At 44.0% G+C, this 20,944-nt stretch overlaps 7 protein-coding genes across 7 annotated transcripts; 4 read left to right on the forward strand and 3 right to left on the reverse strand.

Moving 5' to 3' along the window:
- Positions 1-62: 62 nt before the first annotated feature.
- On the forward strand, positions 63-923 carry PAAG_11320 (hypothetical protein; the record flags this gene model as incomplete). Its single annotated transcript, XM_015846990.1, has 2 exons — positions 63-275; positions 771-923. 2 exons carry the CDS (start codon positions 63-65, stop codon positions 921-923), a joined length of 366 nt encoding a protein of 121 aa, XP_015703412.1.
- A 567-nt stretch (positions 924-1,490) lies between these two features.
- Positions 1,491-3,034, forward strand: PAAG_01620 (hypothetical protein; the record flags this gene model as incomplete). The annotated part of the gene is made up of 3 exons (XM_002796566.2): positions 1,491-1,614; positions 1,697-2,586; positions 2,657-3,034. The coding sequence occupies 3 exons, from the start codon at positions 1,491-1,493 to the stop codon at positions 3,032-3,034; spliced, it is 1,392 nt and encodes a 463-aa protein (XP_002796612.1).
- A 494-nt stretch (positions 3,035-3,528) lies between these two features.
- Positions 3,529-4,399, reverse strand: PAAG_11321 (hypothetical protein; the record flags this gene model as incomplete). The annotated part of the gene is made up of 2 exons (XM_015846991.1): positions 3,529-3,926; positions 4,033-4,399. 2 exons carry the CDS (start codon positions 4,397-4,399, stop codon positions 3,529-3,531), a joined length of 765 nt encoding a protein of 254 aa, XP_015703413.1.
- A 76-nt stretch (positions 4,400-4,475) lies between these two features.
- On the reverse strand, positions 4,476-5,673 carry PAAG_11322 (hypothetical protein; the record flags this gene model as incomplete). Its single annotated transcript, XM_002796567.2, has 6 exons — positions 4,476-4,581; positions 4,640-4,819; positions 4,886-5,043; positions 5,128-5,254; positions 5,314-5,425; positions 5,490-5,673. 6 exons carry the CDS (start codon positions 5,671-5,673, stop codon positions 4,476-4,478), a joined length of 867 nt encoding a protein of 288 aa, XP_002796613.2.
- A 1,973-nt stretch (positions 5,674-7,646) lies between these two features.
- Positions 7,647-8,141, forward strand: PAAG_11323 (hypothetical protein; the record flags this gene model as incomplete). The annotated part of the gene is made up of 2 exons (XM_015846992.1): positions 7,647-7,822; positions 7,892-8,141. 2 exons carry the CDS (start codon positions 7,647-7,649, stop codon positions 8,139-8,141), a joined length of 426 nt encoding a protein of 141 aa, XP_015703414.1.
- A 1,187-nt stretch (positions 8,142-9,328) lies between these two features.
- Positions 9,329-9,864, reverse strand: PAAG_11324 (hypothetical protein; the record flags this gene model as incomplete). Its single annotated transcript, XM_015846993.1, has 2 exons — positions 9,329-9,587; positions 9,680-9,864. 2 exons carry the CDS (start codon positions 9,862-9,864, stop codon positions 9,329-9,331), a joined length of 444 nt encoding a protein of 147 aa, XP_015703415.1.
- Positions 9,865-19,347: 9,483 nt separating this feature from the next.
- Positions 19,348-19,647, forward strand: PAAG_01623 (hypothetical protein; the record flags this gene model as incomplete). Its single annotated transcript, XM_002796569.2, has 1 exon — positions 19,348-19,647. One exon carries the CDS (start codon positions 19,348-19,350, stop codon positions 19,645-19,647), a length of 300 nt encoding a protein of 99 aa, XP_002796615.2.
- Positions 19,648-20,944: the final 1,297 nt, after the last annotated feature.

Below are 20,944 nucleotides of genomic sequence, written 5' to 3' on the forward strand. Positions count from 1 at the left end.
CGATTTGACTGGGTAAGAGGGACACATGTTTGGATTTCAAACAATCGGAGGGCCACAACACCATGAGAGCTTTGATATTAGAGGCCGATATTGTTGTTCAGGTATTTGTTCAGGTATATCGACCTGGAGTCCACGATGAGTATGGCTTGGGATTGGAAGACATCCTAGATCTTTGCAAAGATCGAAATAGGGTAGTTATATATGTCAGGGAAATTAGCTACGGATGGTACGGCCCGTGCTCAGGCAGAAGTGGTTGGCAACCCATTAGCGACGCTGTTAGTATACTACTAAAATAACCACCGCTATTTACCAAATATCCGTCGATGAACAAACTGCTTGCTGGCAATATAAAGTGCTGTGGTATTTCTATGGGATTTGTACGCGCTATGAGAAATGATGAACCGGCGGCACCCGTTTTTCCAAATTCAGATTACTGGTTAGGATTTCGCCACCTTAGAGGAATGGAAAATTTATGGCTGACTTTCTACATAGCACCGGTATTTCGCGGGTGTGAGGTGTGCTGTAGGTTCTGCTTAAGTGTGTAGAGAAAGGTGGTTTGTACTGGGTTAATGTAAGAAATTTTTTAAATTTGTCACATTCAACGGCGGGGAGGTTGTTGCTAACAATGACTGCTCAAATCAGACTGTGTTGAACTACTATTCCCAGTGGCTGGCAAATTCTTTTGAGACATATCATCCGGGTGTCTGGGAGAAACTGTGGAATGACGTCGGCAAAGAGGTCTTTCGCCATTACCATGATATAAGCTATAGCCCACCGAGGGTTCTGAACATGCTGAGACCAATTCGGGAACGGAGCTATTCAAACAGGACGTTTTCAAGGATAGGGAGTCTCAATGTATTGGAAAAGTCATTCATGTTGTTAAACAGGTGTTGCAGCTTCCAGATGGAAAGGTAGAATTATGATATAACATTGGCACAAGGACTAATGGAGTCGATAAACCTCGTTGCCCCAAGGATTTGGTGACGGAGGTTGTTGAACTGAGTCTGTATGGGTGGTAAGGAAATGGGGGAAATCGGGAAAGCAAAAAACCAGCGTTTAAAGGGAGAAACCAAGGTATTAGTTGTAGATTGTGGCAATAGAAATGAACAATCAAAGCAATATTTCTGTAGTATTTTTTATTCCCTTTACCTGTCCCTACATTTTCTTTTCCAACCTCCGAATGCTGTCTGTGATGATTGTGATGTAGATATGAGAAAGATAAACTTTTAACCTCGGCTTGTTCAGGGCCTTGTGTGGCTGAGTACGGGAAAATCTATATCCGGCACCAAGCCTGACTAGGAAATTTCCAAATATCGGTTGTCGGGTCAGCCAACAACAACGTCAAATCTTTGATCGCATCGATCGAAGAATCTTCAGGGCATCCATCTATTTCATTTTGTTCATTCGCCCATCGTTCATTGATTGATTCCAAATCGCTCTTTCATATCTTGACCTTGGCACGGTGCCATTGTCTGCCTGAATCACCAGCCATGGAGAAACGGACAAATGAAACACCTATGGACTTTGAGTGGCAGACTCATGCTCCTGGAGATGCCACCTCCCCATTCTACCAGCTCGCAATGCAGTATCAAAATAAACACCAAGATAAAAAACGTGAGATCATTGATCATATCGCAGTTTCAGATGAAATGTGACTTGATTTTTTGCTGACTGGAGCTTCTTGGCGAATTTGAAGGGCCATTTAGCATATTTGATTCACCGGTAAAAGCATCGACACCTGCACTGCGTGAGCCAAATTCCCAGCCTTTCCTATTCTCTCAAACCCCTGCTACATCCACCGCGGTAGCTAGAAGCTCGGCATTTATGACACCACGGAATAAGCCAGATCTGGATTTTTCATCTGGCGGCGAAAACTTTTCTTCCCCTGAAAACGCGGACTACGAAGCGACACCAGAAAGACCAGGGAATGCAGACAGGAGAAACACTCTATTCAATTTTTATGGGAGATTCGCCCCAAGTCCTGGTCGGGGTGAAATACGGAAATCCAATAAGTTATCATCCAACGTGTTAGTTACAAGAGTACATAAAAGGCGACGACGAGACCGTGAAATAGATAGGAAGCTGCAGAAACTCGATGATGACGGGGACAATGACAGGCCAATCAATCGCGAAGGCGGGACACATTCCAGGGACTCCCAACACATCAATAGTCACGGGCACGAGTTTCCTTTCTTTTCTCGGCTCTTCATATTCCTAGAATCGCACCCCCATATACCTCGCATCCTGTCATACTACGCCCAATTTCTATTTAATCTTGTTCTCGCCTTCCTAACACTCTATATCATCGTTACATTTCTCCTTGCGATCCAGGCAGATGTTGATAGGGAGAGTGAGAAAGTATCAGCCGACATAATTGCTGATATGGCTGCGTGTGCAAAGAACTACATGGAAAATCGGTGCGGTGGCGACGATGGACGGAGATTACCTGCCCTGGAGACCGTCTGCGACAACTGGGAGAGATGTATGAACCGTGACCCCGCCAAAGTTGGTAGAGCCAAAGTCTCCGCGCAAACGCTAGCAGAAATCTTCAACGGCTTCATAGAACCGATTACCTTTAAAACTATGGTATGCTGCCTATTTTCTCTAGATATCCTCAATTTCTTCCCTCTCATATGCTAACTGGCAACTCTAAAAGTTCTTCTTTATCGCTGCAATAACGTCCTGTTTTGCTGTTTCCAACCTGACCTTCTCTTTCTTCCGCAACAAGTCCAATAACCCTCCGACCGCATCACCCCATACATACATGCCTTATCCATCGCAAGCAATGCATCTACAACCATCTCAAATCTCCTACACTCCGGGGAATCCCTCATTCGGACATGGCAACCACTACTACGATCGTCCATCCGCACTTAGCTTCAATCGGGATATCAGTATGAACCTCCGAAAACATAGCAAAGATGAGGACGAATGGGAACCCAAACGTCTAGCCATGGCATCCGTCTCAGGGTATGGAGGCCCCGATCACCCGAGAACGCCAAGTCCTGTTAAACGAGAGAGAGCTTTTGCTTGACTGAGTGCGTTGTGCTTGATTCCTGGCTAAGTGTTTTATTTTAGGTCTGATCATGCATTCATTTTCCTTTACTCTATTCTTTCGGTTTTCATGCCGTTATGCAATTTTATGTTTTATATCTTTGCCTTTCTTTATTAAGCTAAAACTGCGTCTTTTCATTTATTACTCCCATGTACCAGATTTTGGACAGTTTCCAACCCGCAACTGGCTGAAGTGGGACGGTATTGTTTGGGCGGGGGTTCACTGACGAATTGTTTTTGTTCTCTTCTGGCGATTGAGCGCTGGCCGTCGTACTTTTGTGTTACTTCAACCTCCTACTTTGAGAATTTCCTTTTTAAAAATAGCTTACTTCTGTTTTAATGGATCAGCATTCACTCATTGAGGGGTTGTTAAATCGGACACGAACATCATGAATTATTTCGGTCTCGTTATTCGCTTGGATTTAATCTTAATGATCAACTTCCTTTGAACCCACGATGAGGCAAACACCTGATTCAGCCTACAACCACATTCTTCACCCTGGTCAACAGCGTCTTTTTCTTGACAGCCAATTCGGCTTCCCCGTACTCCCTCCTTCCGCTCCAGATATCCATTTCCTCAACCTTGACCCACTCTGTCTTCTTGTAAAACTTCCAGAACATGATGAAGCCAACGAACACCGGCAGTAAGATGTAGTTAGTTACAAAATCCTCTGCGCTGAACGGGTTGAGGAACGCTGGGTACCCTTGGAAAAACAAGAGAAATATGTTGGCTGCGACAGATATGTAGGTGCCATATGGATAGAACGCTGCTTTAAATGGGAGCGTAGATGGGTCCTCGCCCTGTGCTGCAAGTGCTTTGCGAAAGCGGATGTGTGTAATTCCAATTGCGGTCCAGACAATAAAGGACGCGACTAAAATAAACAATATATGAGAAATCTCGTAGGAGCTCATAATGTAGGCAGTGTGGACGGGGGACAATTCGAACCACAGGCCGATAGCAGAGTCTACCAAACGTACCACCAGAGAGGGTTATAAGAGCTTCATATAGTTTTCCAGCGCTTGACGATACTGATATGAATGCAATACATGCAAACGCGTTGGAAAACAAAAGGGCAACCCAGGGTACACCCATTTTGTTTGTGACCCCAAGGAGAGCTGGTGCTTTTCCTGTACGCCCCATATAAAGCAGAGTCCTCGATGCCACGTAGAGAGAACCATTACCAGCAGAGATAACCGAGACTACTATTAGCGCGTTGATGAGGTGTGCTCCCGGGGCAATATTGGCATCCTGCAAAGCTATAGTCAGGGGTGATTTGCCCGTTTTTGACTTAGCTGACACGAGGCGTTCATCATTGTAAGGTATCAGTATGCCGATGAAAAACATCATTCCTAAATCATTATGTTAACTAGAGGCCCTGACGCGGAAGAAAGGTAGGGGCAGTGAGAGGATAATGGAAACATTATAACTTGCCGATGTAAAATACAAGGATTCGCCAGAAAACCTGGCGGATAGCTTTCGGCACTGCTCGCAACGGATTACTTGATTCGCCTGAAGTGACGCCAACCCTGGAAAATGAAGTTAGCATGTAAATGAGATGGGACAAGAAATCATCCATTGGCATACATTTCGGTGCCTGCATATAGAGTCCCAGCAATGACAAAGGTACGAGCGACACTGTTTATGGAATCTGCAAATGCACCGGGATCTTTCCAGTACTTAAACCCAATAATGCGATTTCCGATCCCCCCTGAACTAATGCAGATGGCCAAAAGAAAGAAAATGGTGAGGGATAAGAGTTTGATTCTGTGGGCAGTCGTCAGTTTGATACATGGGTAGCAATACACACGGTAGCTCCAAGCAGGGACATACAACGACAGCCAGAATTCAACCTCCCCGTAAGCCAATACTCCCAAGTTCGACATGGCAAGAAGTATGACCCAGAATATGATAATCCATGCGCATTGAGGAACAACATCCGTCCAGAATCCCATGACAAGGGATAAGGCATTGTATTCATTTGCCAGGACCTATTTGCTAATCAGATCAAGAGTGTAGGGGTAAAGCTGCATGCATATAGCAACCCAATTTAATTGGACCGACGAACGACTTACCGTGACCCAAAGATACCAGTATGCCCATCCCAGGGCAAAACCCAGAGAATCGTCAACGAATCGAGATGAATATTCAGTAAACGACCCAGTGACGGGGATCACTGTTGCTAGTTCCCCAATTGATTGCCTGCAATTTGATCAGTTAGTGTGTAACATCTCTGCCAAATGAACAGGGGCGTTTCCTACATGACAAAGAAGATAATGATTCCAACAAGTGAGAAGCTGATCAAAATTCCGGCCGGACCACCTAGGTGCAATGCGTTGCCTGAACCGACTAACAGACCCGGCCCGATAATACCTAGTGATCTCGAGTTAGCGTGAACGGAACGGAAGCCGTGAAGAAAGCCTAGCTGTGTAGTTACCTCCGATGGCGATCATCTGCAGGTGTCGGGACTTGAGCTTCCGGTGCAGGGGTGCGGTGAAGTTATTTGGGTCAGGTTGACCAGAAGAGTCGGTCGTCGTTGTAGCATGATTGGGTGAAGTGAAGCCATCTTTCTCTGCGATCTTGAGACAATCATCCTCCTCATTTCTCCGGTATATGACCATGACTTCGGTTCAAACCTGCTTCAGACTCGAAGCTTCGTGACTCCAGAGTCACTTCCAACGGTAATCCGCAATTCCTTGATTATGGTATGAATTTCAAAGTAGACAAGAAGAATGTCAACTGGGGTTGATGAGTTCCACGGAAAAGAGGCAACCAACCGCAACTCAAAACTCCATCCGATAAAAAAAAATAAAAAAAAATCATAGGATCGACGGCGGCAAGAAGCCCACTAATATCCTCCCGTCAGTAATTGCCTACCTCGCAGATGAGCAGAATTGCATCATTTCACATCAATAATGCGTGGAAAAGCGTGCGGAGCACATCACTTGCAGATGCCAGAATCCTGGGCCTTCACTCCTAAGAAGATAATTAGCTTAAAGGCGTACGAGGACGGGCCTGCTGAACGAGCGTCCAGAAGGATACCGGGGCAATATGTAAACCCGCAGAGACCAGCATGATCGATGGTTACTGCGGTGAGATATTATTAACTCCGTAGATTACACGTCACGTCACTGCACCCAAGAACAGCACGTATCCCAGGGTGAGGATAACGCAATATCATGGCCAAGGTTAACCAGTCAACTGTGTACATGCATGGTAATTAATAGGCTTGATTTGACAAAGGAGCGCCTGGTTTGGCGGGGCGAAGGCGAGCGGAGCAGCGTTGCTGTTTTGCGGGAACATTGACTCCTAGTTACACAGAAAGTATCTTGCCGACAGTAAGTATCTTGCCAAGGTAACCTGTATGTATATGTCCACACCTCTATCCATTCTTTCAGCTTGACCTTATGGAGGACACTTTAATGATATTGTCAAGGATAAAGCTATGTCGACGATCTTGTGACTTAGGATTGATGCATTGCCGACTTTACGGAGAAAAGCATAATCTCACGGCGGTAACTACCTGAGCAAGCCAATCTGCCGTCAATTTACCATGGTTTGTTTTTCATTCTGCTCAAACGGAGCCCGCAAAGCTTTACCGGCGACTTGGATTCCTTGCATACCACGACGGGGGGTTACGGGATCAGTTTTCAATGTTTGGTAACTATGGTCTCAATAGGTAGTTAACTTGTTAGTGTTGCTTCCAAAAGGTCTAATTCATTCACATCACACAGAAATTCCCAAAGTGCCCCATTGACGACACGGTATAGTTCATTTCTTACTCAGTTTAATTGTTTAAAGCATTAGCCTCACTCCACAAAACGGAGTCCTTAATGGCAGGGGATGTGAGGGGCGATGGTAAGGCTTACTTGATGGCGATGGCCCCCAGTGTGGGGAACATGCAGAACGCAATAGAGAAATAAAGAGAACTTAGTGTGACAATAGCAATCGGCGTGCCAAACCAACCAGGATAAAATGCCCCTGACCTGAATTTAACCTGGCCCCAAGCAACATGGCAAAGAAAAGGGATCGCCCCCAGGCGAAGTCGTTTCCTGCTGTGGCAAGCAACTAAAAGGGTATTGGCTGCCGCACTATGAATCAAGCAGAGGAGGCAAAAAAAAAAAAAAAAAATACTGTTATCCCTCAGCCTCAGACAGCTCGTACAGGCTGGGAATGTATACGCGTGCTAACCACTCTTAAGAAATTTGAAAATGGAAGTGCTCCATCTCGAGAGAAAGCCCAACTTTGCCACGATGCGGCCTCCAGCTTTTATTGTCCTCCCCCCGATTAGCATTCTATTTGTTATATACTTGGACTAAAGACAGGAAAGCCTTACTAAACTGAGACCCATGAAATACTGAACGCTAGCCATGATCACCAAAAACGCAAGGGCTCCACCTTTTCCTAGGGCATCATAATTTATCTGTTACGGTTAGCGAGACAGAACGAGAGGGATGAGGCATTATTTCTCTGTTGAGAACAGCACGAACCCGAGCCATTGGCTGTCCAAACGGACTGCCCAGCACAGCTTCATTATCTGGGTTCATAAACATGCTGCGATTATGCACATGGAAAGAAATCCAAAAGAACCAACATGCACCAATGGACCATAAAATGGCGCGGGGTACAGACTTCGGGAGCATTTGTCGCCTCTTCGCTCGTATGGACGCACAAGTCAAAGACACCGATAGTACAGATCAGAGACAGCCAGGCAATCATGAAAGCCAACCCAGATGGCCAAGAAGTGAGATTCTCGTGGCGAGAAAACAGGTAATCCCTGGAATTGAGTCCAAGTTCGGTCCTGGATTTGCCAATTGCTAATGAAATTCCGGTGGCTAGGACAAGAACCACATTAGAAACGATGCAAACGGACTGGACCCTGTCCTACCATTGCAAGCCCGACAATGAAAACAAAGCCGCTTGCCGTAAACCATCCCGAATAGATTCCGGCGTTAAACTGTCAATTCAGGCACCTTTGCTTTTCGCAAATACGGCCCCTCCCAAGGATAATCATACCCAAACCATACCGGCGGGTCCAGCAGGGAGTGAGAAAGATACTGTTGACGCATTGAAGGTAAAAGACCCATGATACTAAATGCGATGGCAAGGATTGGACGCTGGAATACTGCCGCCGAAGTTTCTGCTTGTAACCCATGCTCGCTGGCTAAGAATCGGAACAAATCGATTGTACGTTAAGACGAGCTGGACTGACCAAGGAGCTCTGCGTCCAATGCCCCTGCGAGCTCGGATTTGACAGGCACTGAGATTCCAGAGTCTATATTCAGTTCCTCCAAACCCGTAGGGTATGAGAATATTTGTCATCCATGATGACAAATGACTTATAACTGCTGCTAGAAAATGAATTTGAAACTCGACTGCGAAAGGAGGACCAAAAGAACACTACTGGAGAAAAATAAGGCATGGGAAGTAGTTATATTTTAAATCGCTGATCTGGGTTGGAGAAGACCTAGCCCAGCAATGACAGATATGTAGAGAGCTAATATTTGATCATCATTAGGTAGGTACGAAGAAATCAGTTTGAACTACTCCAAACGAGCGATTTTGCTAAATGGATACCATTAAACAGTGACCAGGTTAAATACCATTAGCATTCGGAGTAGCAGGGATGATAAAGGTTGATAATCCCTCAGCCGACACTCAGAATGTATTATTGCTGTGGGGAATTGGGTTGCTGCATTTTGCAGAATATTCCGCGGACGATGATGGCTGATGATAAGAATTCGTTCCCTTAAACCTTCACATATTCTATGATCTTGTGTCCCATTGCTGGTGAGTTGGATGGCTGAGGAGCAGGTGGTACAGAAATCGGCCTCCCAAACTTGGGGTCCGATATGCAAGTAACCCTAAACCCTCGTGGTTGGAATTTGAATCTGTGACACACCGTTTGGGATAGCCATGAAACAGGGTTGGTTCACAGTAGTTAAATCCGGAGTTCCAACTCTATAACAATATTGGAGTCTCCCCGCATCTTTGTGGAGCCGTTATTGGAAGTTGGAGAGTGTGAACTGCTGAATATTCTAGACTCGGGTGGAAATATGGTCAAGTTCCAAGGTTGTTAAGTGAAGATGTATGCAAAATCAAGGGTTGATGGATGGGTCGTCTTTAAATACTTGCGCCTCGTTCCAGCTGTTCAGAACTAAATAAATGGATCAGAAAACGATACGTTCGGAATTCTTTAACGGCTGTGACTACAGACGGTATCTCCGTTCGAAGTTTTCTTGAGTCCTCCCTTGGCACTAGTCGAACGACGACTATCTAGCCGAGCCACATTGTTTCCCATCTGGCCGGGAAAGACGATAAGCTATAGGGAGACCCCACAAGAGTAGCACGGTGAGGCCGGATATAAGAATTCTCTATATACATCGACCGCACGGCCCCAGGGTGGTTACCGTTCCGTTTCGTCTGGCCGAGGAGAAATCCCGTACCCCGCATGCGCCAGGCGGCACAAATTGGATACTGTGACAGTTGGCGTCGACATCGTACTGTGCCAGAGTCGATCCCATCAATAAATGGCCTGGAAATAAATCTTGATACGCGGCTTACGGGAGGAGAGATGACGAATCATTTTGTTCTCCAGGAGATAAGAAAAGAGAGGCTTGCACGCACAACATCAGAGTGTCTTCGAAAGACCTATCAACGAATGGCTTTGTAACTAACACCGGCCAATCCTCGACCCGAATAAAAGGGGATGAAGAGGATGAAACCACTGCCGATCCAAGCAAGGTATTGAAAAGCTCTATGACATTGATATCCACTGGGTTCAAGTGAGGGAAACGAGGGTTCAGAGGCATTTTGGCGCTTCACCTAAAAACCTTCCAAGGAAGGATAAACGCTCCTGTGCGGAATTAAGCCAGAGTTGGCAAATCGAGGACGCATGTCCTGCGTAGCAAGACTTGAATGATGTATAGAGTAGAACAGGCAATGGCAACCAACAGCTCTGGCAATGAGCGCATTCTCAAGTGGTATTGCAATCTCGTCAGGGCTTCCTCTTAGACTCAATAAAAGACCGGATCGGAAATCCTATCAGTTGAAGAGCGGGGGGGGTTTCACATGCAAGTCCGCGTCCGATAAAGGGTTGACGGCTTTTCATTGCTACGAAAGTTGATCCCTGGGTGCAAGATCGCTGGAGCACTTTTCTTTCATTCTTTTCTTTGGCCATCACCTTGTTCCAATACCATTTTCCCTTAAAGAAAATAGTTGCGACCCCTCTTTTATCGTTGAACACAGACAACCCAATTTTAGATATGGAAGTGTTTCTCAGGAAGATGTCGATTTCCTCCGTAGTTTGTCCCGGTTAAGTGACTAAGCATCCCCACACCGCCCTGGATGTAACTAACTTGCAAACCACATTCTCTGTAACTCGTTTCGCGGGCCAATCGTCCACACAAGATTGTCGAATAATCCCCGGAGAAATCAAGTGGAGCCTAAGAAATTTGCCTCAATGTCCATGCTATCGTTCCCATTTTGAGGAGGCTACCAAGGCTAGCTTTTCGGGTTGAAAAGTGGACCTTAACACGAGAATGAAATTGTTGATCGCTGCCGTGCGTTTGCGTACGGCCGAGCCTCTCTCTTTGGGCAGCCAGCATAGTGTGAAGGATAGATTGCTTGATTGATTATGTAGCGATCGCTAGCTACGCGGAAGTTATATACAGTGCGGATTACATAAGAAGGCGGATAGGCCTGACACCCCCACTCACTGATGTAACTGTACTCGAGATTACATACAAAAAATAGCCTGTAGCTAGGTATTGGTACATAATTTGACTGGAAAACCCATATTGTTGAAAAATCAGTCATTTACTCCATATAATCATTTCCACCTGCTTACTGTGTCTTCTAATATCTGCTGTCATAGGGTGTATCTAGTTGCTCCAAGTGACTTGGTCAGCCTGTCTGCTGTGTTCTCAGCAGACGGAATGTAATCAATTGAGATCTCATTCTTACAGACAAGATCCTGAAGAGTATGGAAGTGGACCTCTATATGCTTAGAATGGTGTGGAATAGCCTCACTTTTGACCAGTTCAATTGCTGATTTATTATCCACCCAAATTGTATATGCCAGCTTATTGGCTGGTGATTTGATCAGGCTGTCATTATCATCAAGATTATTGAGCCTGGATGACACAAGACTGGCATCCTCCAGCAATTCCCAGAGACAGACAAGTTTATAGGCAGCCTCTGAGAATGCAATATATTCAGCCTCAGTAGATGATTTTGAAACACTTGTCTGCTTGCTGCTTCACCAAGCAACAGGACCCCTTGCCATATAAATGATATATTCAGTGATGGAGTGAGAACCCAGATCACAGTCCACCCAATCAGCATCAGTGAATATCACAGGTTCTATATTCATGTCTTTTCAGTAGGACACACTTATGTCAGGTGTGCCTTGTAGATATCTAAGAATTCACTTGAATGCCACTCAATTCTTTGAGATAGAGCAGAAGCTGAATCTTCCTAGGAAGTCAGTGACAAAGCTTATATCAGAGTGTGTATTGACAGTGAGATATTGCAGAGAGTCAATCTCTGATTGATAGAAATGTAATGTAAATTCCACTGTATAAGCAATCAGTTCTTCATTATCACTCATGAAATCAATATTCTCCTCCATAGAGGAGGATGTTGAGTGACAGTCATTCATTGAGAATTTCTCAAGCAGGTTCTTTATAAACAGTGGCTGGGACAGTGATAAAGATTTAGCATTCTGATCAATCTTCATTCTCAAATACTGATTTGATTTACTTACATTCTTGATCTCATAATTAGTGGTGATCTGGGCTTTTGTCCATTTAATATCTAATATATTCAGGCTGTATAGGTGAACATCATCCACATAAATAATTATATAGACCTTGCAGATGTCATTTATGAAAAAATCAGCATCATGAGAACTGACACAGAAATCTGTTTTCAATAGCATTTTTCACAGCTTCTCATATCATAATAGTGCTGCTTGCTTCAGACCATATAGTCTCTGCATCAATTCACATATCAGATCACTGCATCTCTCACAGAACCTGGTGGGTTGATGTATATATATATGTTCATTGGCAGGAAGCTGAGCATTTAAGAATGCTGTAACCATGTCAATCTGCAGAACATGTCATTCTCAGAATACCAAGATTGTCATAAGCACTCAGAAGATGGAGGCTGATACAACTGATGTGAATGTCTTTGAATAGTTGATATTCTTTTCTTGATAATTGCTGCAGACTACTCAGCAGGTCTTATATTGTTCAATTCTACCTGTATTATTAATCTTTTTGTTGAACACTCATTGACCATATAGAATCATCATATCTGGGGTCCTTTCAACTAGCTGCCATGCACTAATCTGCTTGAGGTGATTAATCTCCTTAATGCAGGCATGGAAGTGATATTTCCAATCTGCAGATGCCTGAGCCCAGGTGAGATTCTTTGAAACTGACAAGTCAGTAATCTCAGAGTCTGCAGGGACATCAGTCAAATTGTCAGTGAAATCTCTCACTGAGGCCTCTCTCACTGAAATAATATTCTCAGTGGACATTGAAGAATCCTTCATCTCAAAAGCAGACTCTGAGAGGGCAGTAGTGTTCTGCATCAAAAATGTCAGAATCTGTGCAGTAATCTCATAGTCTATTCATCAATTATTTGTAGAGTGTAGAAATACTGAAGGAGCAGATAGAAACTCCTCATCCATCATGAAATTGTCTGTTGATAAATCATGTTAGATGGAGGGGATTGCAACTGCAGCCATGCAGATAGCAGAAGACAGATTCTTGATATCTTGCTCAGATGAGGTCAGAGAATCCATCAAATGAAGATCTTCTTGAAATATTACATCTTTTGATGTGTAAAGGTGATTATTAGAAGGATCAACCAATCTATAATTAATAAAGCCATCATAGCCTGTAAATATAAACTCCTGTGATTGTGAGGCCATCTTCATATTTGGCTTGAGCACTATTTTTAAATAAGCCTTGCACCCTCATCAGTGAATCCTGTGTGTGGAGGGCAGGGCTCCAAGCCAAGCTTCATATGAGATAACCAGCTTCAGATCTAAATCCTTTACACTATTATAGAGCTTGACTGACATTGGCATAAAGTTAAGCATTTCAGTCACTGCAATTACCACCTCACTCTACATCTGGGGGGGGGGAGAAGGAATCTATTAATAACATTCAGACTTTTTCAATAATTAGGCCAATAGAATGTTCAGACACACCATCTTGCTATGAAGTGTGAGGTGAGGTTGATTCTCATTTAATACTCTCACTCATCATATAAATGACTGCAGTGTTTGAATTCAACTCACTGCAGTCAGAGTGAATAATCACAACATCACAATTGAGCAGATTCTTCATAAATTGATTGAAGGTCTGTATATATTTTAGAGTCTCATTGCAGTGCTTCAATAGAAAGGTTCACTGCATTCATGTGGCATTGTCAGTGATCATCATTGCAAGCTTCTTATCTGCATAAGATGATGTATCTTCTTCATTACCAAGTGTTTCTCCACCTCCAAATAGGTTCACCTAAATCTTAAGACCTTTGTGAGTGGCATGGTGTAGCAAGGTGTTTTTATAACTTGCACATTTATGCTTGACTTTAATGCATGTGGTGCAGAATGAGAGCTTCTTTGAGCTGATGATGGCAATTCCAAAATGAGACTCTTGTGACATTTTAATTAGATTCTCCTCACCAATATAACTCAATTGCTGGTGTCACTTATCAATCAGTAGCTGCTTTGGCATAATGATGAGTAGTTGGGTTGATGAGGACAAAATGAAGGTATCAGTATTCAGATCCTTCAGATTAATTAGCTGCTCCATGTCATTGCAGTTGAAAAGACTCAGTGATGCAGCATTCAGATCATAATCTGTTGATATCACCCTGGGCTTTGAGATCATCAAGTATGCCAGTAGTCCAAGCTCCAGATTGTTCATAATATCCTCAAACATAGAGGAAGTGTCAGATAGAACATATATATTATTGAGATTCAAATTTGCATAGAAGATGTCATTTCCTGTAGATGCTATTATCTCAAAGTAATTTCCAGCATCTACCTGCAGATCACAGTGAATATAGCCCTGGCACTTCAATAGACCAGCAGATATGAGGTTGGCGGATAAGCCTGGCATCAAATAGATGTGGTTGAATTTGATTAATCTTTCCTGACTGGAATGGAGGCGACCTCAATCCCTTGAACCTTCAAAGTAGTCTTATTGGCCACTTGAATTGTAGGGCTGCTAACCTCTGTTATTTGAGAAAATCACAATCAATCACCTGCAATATGACATTCAGCCCTGCTATTCCATATGATGAGTGAGTTGATGATTGATTCAGCAGAGTACACAGACACCTCAATGATCTGCACTAGATTCATCATTTGAAATGTCTCAGAGCTGTCATTTGCAGTTGATAAAGTCTTTTTGTCTTCACTACTCTTCTTATTATTATATTTCTCTATTCTCACTGTGTTGGTGATTCTTCATTCTTTAGAAGTGCTATCTGAATTGACTGCCCAGCAGAGCCCACCATGATGATGCTTGCATTTCAGACAGATTGAGAGGTCAGAATTTGAACATTCACTCATTCAATAGTCTCCACGTCCCCTGGATCAGCCCTCACAGGCCAAATTATTTTGGATGTTGCTGCTATTATTGAAACTTGCAGCCACATTTTCAGTCTGAGTCATGTTGACTGAAGAATTAGCTGCCTGAGCAGCCTTCTTGACCTCTTTGAGGAGATTCAATCAAGAGCATATCTCCTCCATGATTGAATGAATGTCCAACACAACAGACTTTGATTTGAACTCTTGTACCTCCTCAATTTTCTTTTGCATGTAGTTTCACCATATATTGAGAAGTGCAGAATAGAACATGTGAAATATCATATCATTTGACAGTAAAATATCAAGTATTTCCAATTTCATAATAACATCATTGAACTTATTGAAAAACATGTGTATATCAGTGACTTGGACACCACTCATTGATGTAAATGCCAGGACTGCTTTCCTGCAGAGCTGTGTTCTTGAGATGGAGAACTTCTTCTCAACTGTGTGTCAAAGAAAATAAGTGATTCTGCTCTCATCATACTTATTAAAATGAGGCCTAATGCTGGCTGCCAATGCATTCAAAATAAATGTGTAAAGTCAGTGATTTTTGACCTCTCAAAAAGAAGCTCATTCAGAGTCTTCATCAGGGCTTTTGACTTGCTTGTCCTCCAATATAACTCAGCATTGAGTGTCAATTAGCTTGGCCTTCATATTCACATGCCAGAAGAGATAATTCAATGATCCAACCAGAGCATTTGACTTGGTGACATACTTAGTATTCTGTTTGAACTGGCTGATCACCTTGTCAACACAGCTATCTGAGTCATAGAGGTTATATTGCATTCAGAACCTCAAGTTCAGATCTCATGCTAATGGTTGACCTGTCAGTGAATTTGTGAGCATTGTGGCCCTGTCATTCTGAGTGCAGAGTCCCTTCAATTGAAGTTGAAGCTGCAATTCTTTGTGTCTCTCTTTTTGAAGTTCTAAATCAATCTTTTGACATTCAAGATACAATCTCCTCAGTTACAATTCTTCAGAGTCAGTTGCTGGCAGTGGATTAGAGATCACTGCAGGTGTCTCCACCCTGTCTTCTGAAGGAGTTGAATTGGCATATTCAATATGATGTAGGCAGATCAGCCTCACTGTGATAGGGGCTGTAATCAGTCTGGCTTGCTGACCAGGTGTTTCAGGAGGTCCAATCCTGGAACTCTTGAACACTCCTGGGGGGGTCAGTGAGCTCAGGGCCCCCTGGTCATTTTCAGATCAGTCAGATTGACTGAATTGGCTCAATCATGATCACAAGTGAGTCATCATACATTCCATCATGTCATATTAATCTTCTTTATAACAGAGTAATCTTATTTGGTGAGATTCTTGTCTATAAGCTTGATTGAGCAGATTGACACATTCTTGTGCAATCAGTCACTGAAAAATTAGCAAGTTGCAGATTTTTCTTTCACCTGCTAAGTGAACAGATTGAACACAGAAAAAATAATAATAATATAAGAGTGCATCAAATCAATCAATTGACATAAAATAAGACAATATTATATTGAATGAAGCAAGCAGTGATTAATATATGCTATATTTGGCAAGAATTCCCCAAATTGGCAGTTATTTGCGCAAAACGGGTCTCATAACCTGTGAAGGATAGATTGCTTGATTGATTATGTAGCGATCGCTAGCTACGCGGAAGTTATATACGGTGCGGATTACATAAGAAGGCGGATAGGCCTGACACATAGCATGTCAAGAGGCACCTGGCCAACGACAAGAACATACTATTTCGCCTCTACAACCATCGAGTAATTTGATCAGGATGATTTATTTTATCCTAAACCCTAATCCCCATTCATCTGGAATTGGATGGGCTATCCATGGATGAATTTTGCCGCTCTGTTCGGCACCTTTTGATACCAGCTCTAGCCTCAGCCACGCTGTGGTAATAACGCGTCTGTATGGCTTCATGAAATCCATATCTATGGAAAGCTTGTCGCGGAGTCAGTAATCCGGGCGTTGTTGCAAATGGTAATTCGCCTGACGGGAGGATCCAATGTTCCCCTAATGGAAAACCAAATGGCTATCCGCCTTAGTTACCAGTCCTCGCTTTCGATTTAAAGCTGGTTGTTATCTCGCAGATAAGGACAGCTTCTACGGAATCCAGCAGAACTAACTACATGAAAACGCCTTGAAATCTCCAGTCCTTCCGAACCTTAGACCTAACTCCTGCTCCTGGCATGAACCTGGGTTGGAGGAAGATGGAAACTAAACGATTTCGAGTACCAACTGGAAAGGAGCATTACGGTCAAGCCTCGCCTGCAGTAAACTGCAACAGAGAAGCACGTGTCTCGAAAGTTATGGAGTTCAGCGAGTCGGCCAGCCAACAAGTTAGCAAATGAGCTTCGTGCTCCCCAAAGAACTGCCTAGGGACATGTCTGCTACAAGTAGGACCGCGAAACCTTTCAAAAAAAAAAAAAAACGAAGCATGACGTCAACAGAGAATTTATAACATCCTCCCTGGTATGGGGATTTCCGATCGGCCAGGTCTTAGACCACGAGCTGTCAAATGTTGTGACATACTTGAGTGTGAACCTATACAGGAATCGACCAAGCTTAATACGTTTGTCATGTTTTAACCTCCGTTTTTTATCGCCGAGATCCTGCGAGGTATTGTGTCTTTCTGTCTTTCTGTCTCATGGCAACAGCACAACATTTATCATAATATCTCTAGATTAGCCACATTCCATGATCCTCCTGCAGGCTTTATCCAAGTTCATCAATGCTAAGCACCCTGAATTCCTGGATATGATTGAAATCACGGTGACTAGTTTTTCATTTACCTGAATTCAACTGACAAAGCCTGCTGTTGGCTCAACCAAATGCGCCGTCGCAAGGATAGAGACAATGCAGAGTAATGGTCAACCAGTCCTACCTGGATCGAGCTTTTGAAGCGCAATTGAATGCCACTCAGGCTCAATGCAGAGTCTATACCCTTTTCGAGATACTACGTCATGGGACGAGCGTGGCGCGACAACTTCCTCCGATGTATGACAGAAACATTTCCATGCCAGATGGAAGGTCATCATATTCGAGGGTCTGGTTAACCGTGAGTGAAAAAGAACCTCACAAATGATCCCCCCAACAAGGTAACTTGACAGCAGAGCATGCTGGAGAATCTGGATGATTATTTTCTCGAATTTCGCAGCGATCCTTGGAAAGGCATTAAATATATTGCTCTTCGAGAAGGCTACTACAGCTCAAATGAGGTCATAACCTCGCATGAAACAGCAAGATACATGTATGCTGATTTTTTTTTTCCGCTAGCCTTCTCGTCGGGAGTGAGCGAGCGAGCTCAGGCGCCAGATGGTTAGGGAACACTAAAATGGGAAGATTATTCAATATCAGACCAATGAAAACAATGGCCATCTGCGGATCTATGCGGCCACCCGGCTCTTGGCGGCGGGGCAGTATCAGGGCATCTGGCGTGCGGGTTGTCCTCAGGAAACGGTTTAACCCTTGGCACCTCTGTAATACTCGTTCATTCGCTATTTGGTTCTAAAGTTTCCGCCCTTCATTACTTGGTCACTCCCCGCGCCGGCTCTCTTCGCTGTCCCCAGATTTCTCCTTTTCCACTATATATATACTTTTTTTATTTTTTTTATATTCACAAAATCTCTTGAAGTCACTTTGCAATGAATCCTTCATCATCTCTCACTTAATCTCTCACTATTGTTGCTCACCTTTTCGACCCTATTTGCCCTCAGGAGGTCACAAAAATTACAAACATCTTTCCAATTTCCATTATAACCTCAGCTAAACATAGGTCTAGTCCAATTTATCAGAAAGGGCCTCCTCTGACTCTCTACACTGCCCAAAAAGTCGGAGGATATCCGCCAGATGGCCCTCACGCTCTGCCTTCTTGCTGCTATGGGGCGGTTGCCCCGGTCATGGGAACCTATTGCTCTACCCTTCCGTAGTCTGCAACAACTACGGACTCCAGTGGTTCATTCTCTGGCTGATTGCCGTCATCGTCATCACTCTCCCCGCCCTCATTCTCGAGATCAATCGGCCAAGCCTATCGCAGCGAAAACGTCATTGCCTTCAACAACATTAAAAAAAAAAAGAAAAGAAAAGAAAAGAAAAAAAAAAGAAAAGAAGAAAGAAGAAACGGCTAAAGGATGTCGTCTCGGACCCACCATTGTCAGTTTCTTCTTCACACAGTATTTCACGGTCAAACTGGCATGGATTGTGAATTATTTCCGCAACTCGTTCACCAGCCCGCTACCCCCGGGGAGGGAAGTATTGAGGAGATTTACATGCGTGATGTCCTCCAAAATACCGACCCTATCCAGGTAACTTGACAGAGGGGAGTGGCGCAGTCGCTGCATACACACAGCATCCCGGAATCCGACTCGTTGGAGAAACAGTTGGCTGGAATTCATTTATCTGGTTCCCTAATCTGGGTGTCCATTTTCGTGGCGTAGGTATGACTGGTCGCATTGAGTTCTGGACCATGGCCCTCCCAATTGTCACCACTCAGCATTGTTGGGCGTTCCTGTGCCCTTGAGAATGCAGTAGAAGGCGTCAGGCTTCTCTGGGATACGTGGAGGGGTGGACAACTGTCCTCGCCGAAAGTTTGGCAAACGGCAGTTGGTCAGGTTGTCTTTCCACAGGGATAGGGTTTGGTTATTTTACTCCGTGCGCATCATACAATGCAAAGCACTCCAATGCCGTGATGAACGCGATTCTTATTTGTGGCAGCAACGTCCTCTTCGAGAATTTGGCTGTCTTCGCCGTTTTTGGGGTTATCAGTTATCTCCGCCGGCGGCCTGAGCAGGGTGTGGAACTAGGAGCCATTGTCGTGGACTTCCTCACGCTACCTGAAGCTGCTCTGCCATTGCCTGGCACCAATTTATGGGCATTTCCCCTGTTTTTCACTCTTGTTGTCTTGAGTTTTTCTGCTTTTGTAATGTTGGATGCATGTGCAACTCTCCTCGTCGATGGAGGGGTGCAAATTCTCCCGCGCTGCCATTGATACGTTCTTAGCGCTGCTATCGTATCTTAAGTGTCTTCATATAGCACCGAGTTCGACTTCTATCTCCTCGGCTGAATCGACAAATGGATAACAGCGTGGTTCCAAGAGATTTTCGTTGTGTGGTTCGAAGTTGTCAGCGCAACTGTTGTATGTCGCTGGAGCGATGTGACCAGTTAAACGGGCTTGCCAGCTTTCATCGTATCCAATGTCGAATACTTTGGCGGCCAAATCGTTGGTAACAGTGTCGCTCACAGCACGGAGAACCCTTCAGCGGGTGCAATTGCCGGTTTCATCCTCTTTATTGTCTGTTTTATCACTTCCGTTCTGGTTGCCAAATCGTCTGATATTAAAGCTTCTAGCTTTTGGCACGGCAATACCTTCCTGGGCAGATATTTTTGATATGTGGCTTTTTACTCTGTAAGCATCCCCCCAAAAATCTTTCTGTAAATTAATTCATTCTTCATGCGCCGAGTCAAGTAACTAGTGGTTAAGTTTCTTAGTTGGCTAACCAAAAATCAAAAGAAAACCAACTCCGAAAAGACCTTCAACTTTGCAGTCGACGGTCGCAAGGGAAACTGGAACATCCCACGCTTCTGCCCCCTGCTGCTCCGGTACGTAAACCCTCCGATTCCTGCCATTACATTCATTCAGTTTTGCGTATCCGGGGGTACCACGTGCTTCGCTGTGGCCCTATTATGACTGCTGGTTTTATTTTTGCGCATCTGTGCTTAGTGGCAATTCTTCTTGGCTTATTATGCCAAGATATTATAATGTTTTTCATCCCCCCCACTCGAAGAAGCGAGGGAACGGAAAAGACGGCTCCAAACGAGCTGAAGATGATTGGGGATGATGGTATGATTGATGGACGAGGTGTGGTTAACAATAATGTTTTATGATGTCAAGGAGGGCTGCGCTAAATCGTCAGAATAACTGGAGATATAAAAAAAATGCTTTGAAACGGGTCGACCGGGCTTGCCATACGATGGGGCGTCATGGTGGATATCGCGGAAATACTATAATGGTGTCTCGGCATACATTTTGGATACTTGACACGAATTGCCCGCTGTGTCTGTATCTTCGCCCATCACTTCTGCTTGTTCTTCTTCTCCTTTTTCGCTACCCATTCCTCTTGTGACAATTTGCCGGCTCCCTCCTGTTGCGTAAAAGAGTTGAATTGGCACCTTTTTTGTCGTTCCTCATCAATTGTTCCGCACTCCGTAGTTCATGATGAATTACGAGAAAGAAACGCTGCAGCCTTTTATCAGTTGGAAAGAAAGAAGAAAAAAAGAACAGAGCA

The sequence above is a fragment of the Paracoccidioides lutzii genome, assembly GCF_000150705.2.
Source record: "Paracoccidioides lutzii Pb01 unplaced genomic scaffold supercont2.3, whole genome shotgun sequence".
NCBI lineage: Eukaryota > Fungi > Ascomycota > Eurotiomycetes > Onygenales > Ajellomycetaceae > Paracoccidioides > Paracoccidioides lutzii.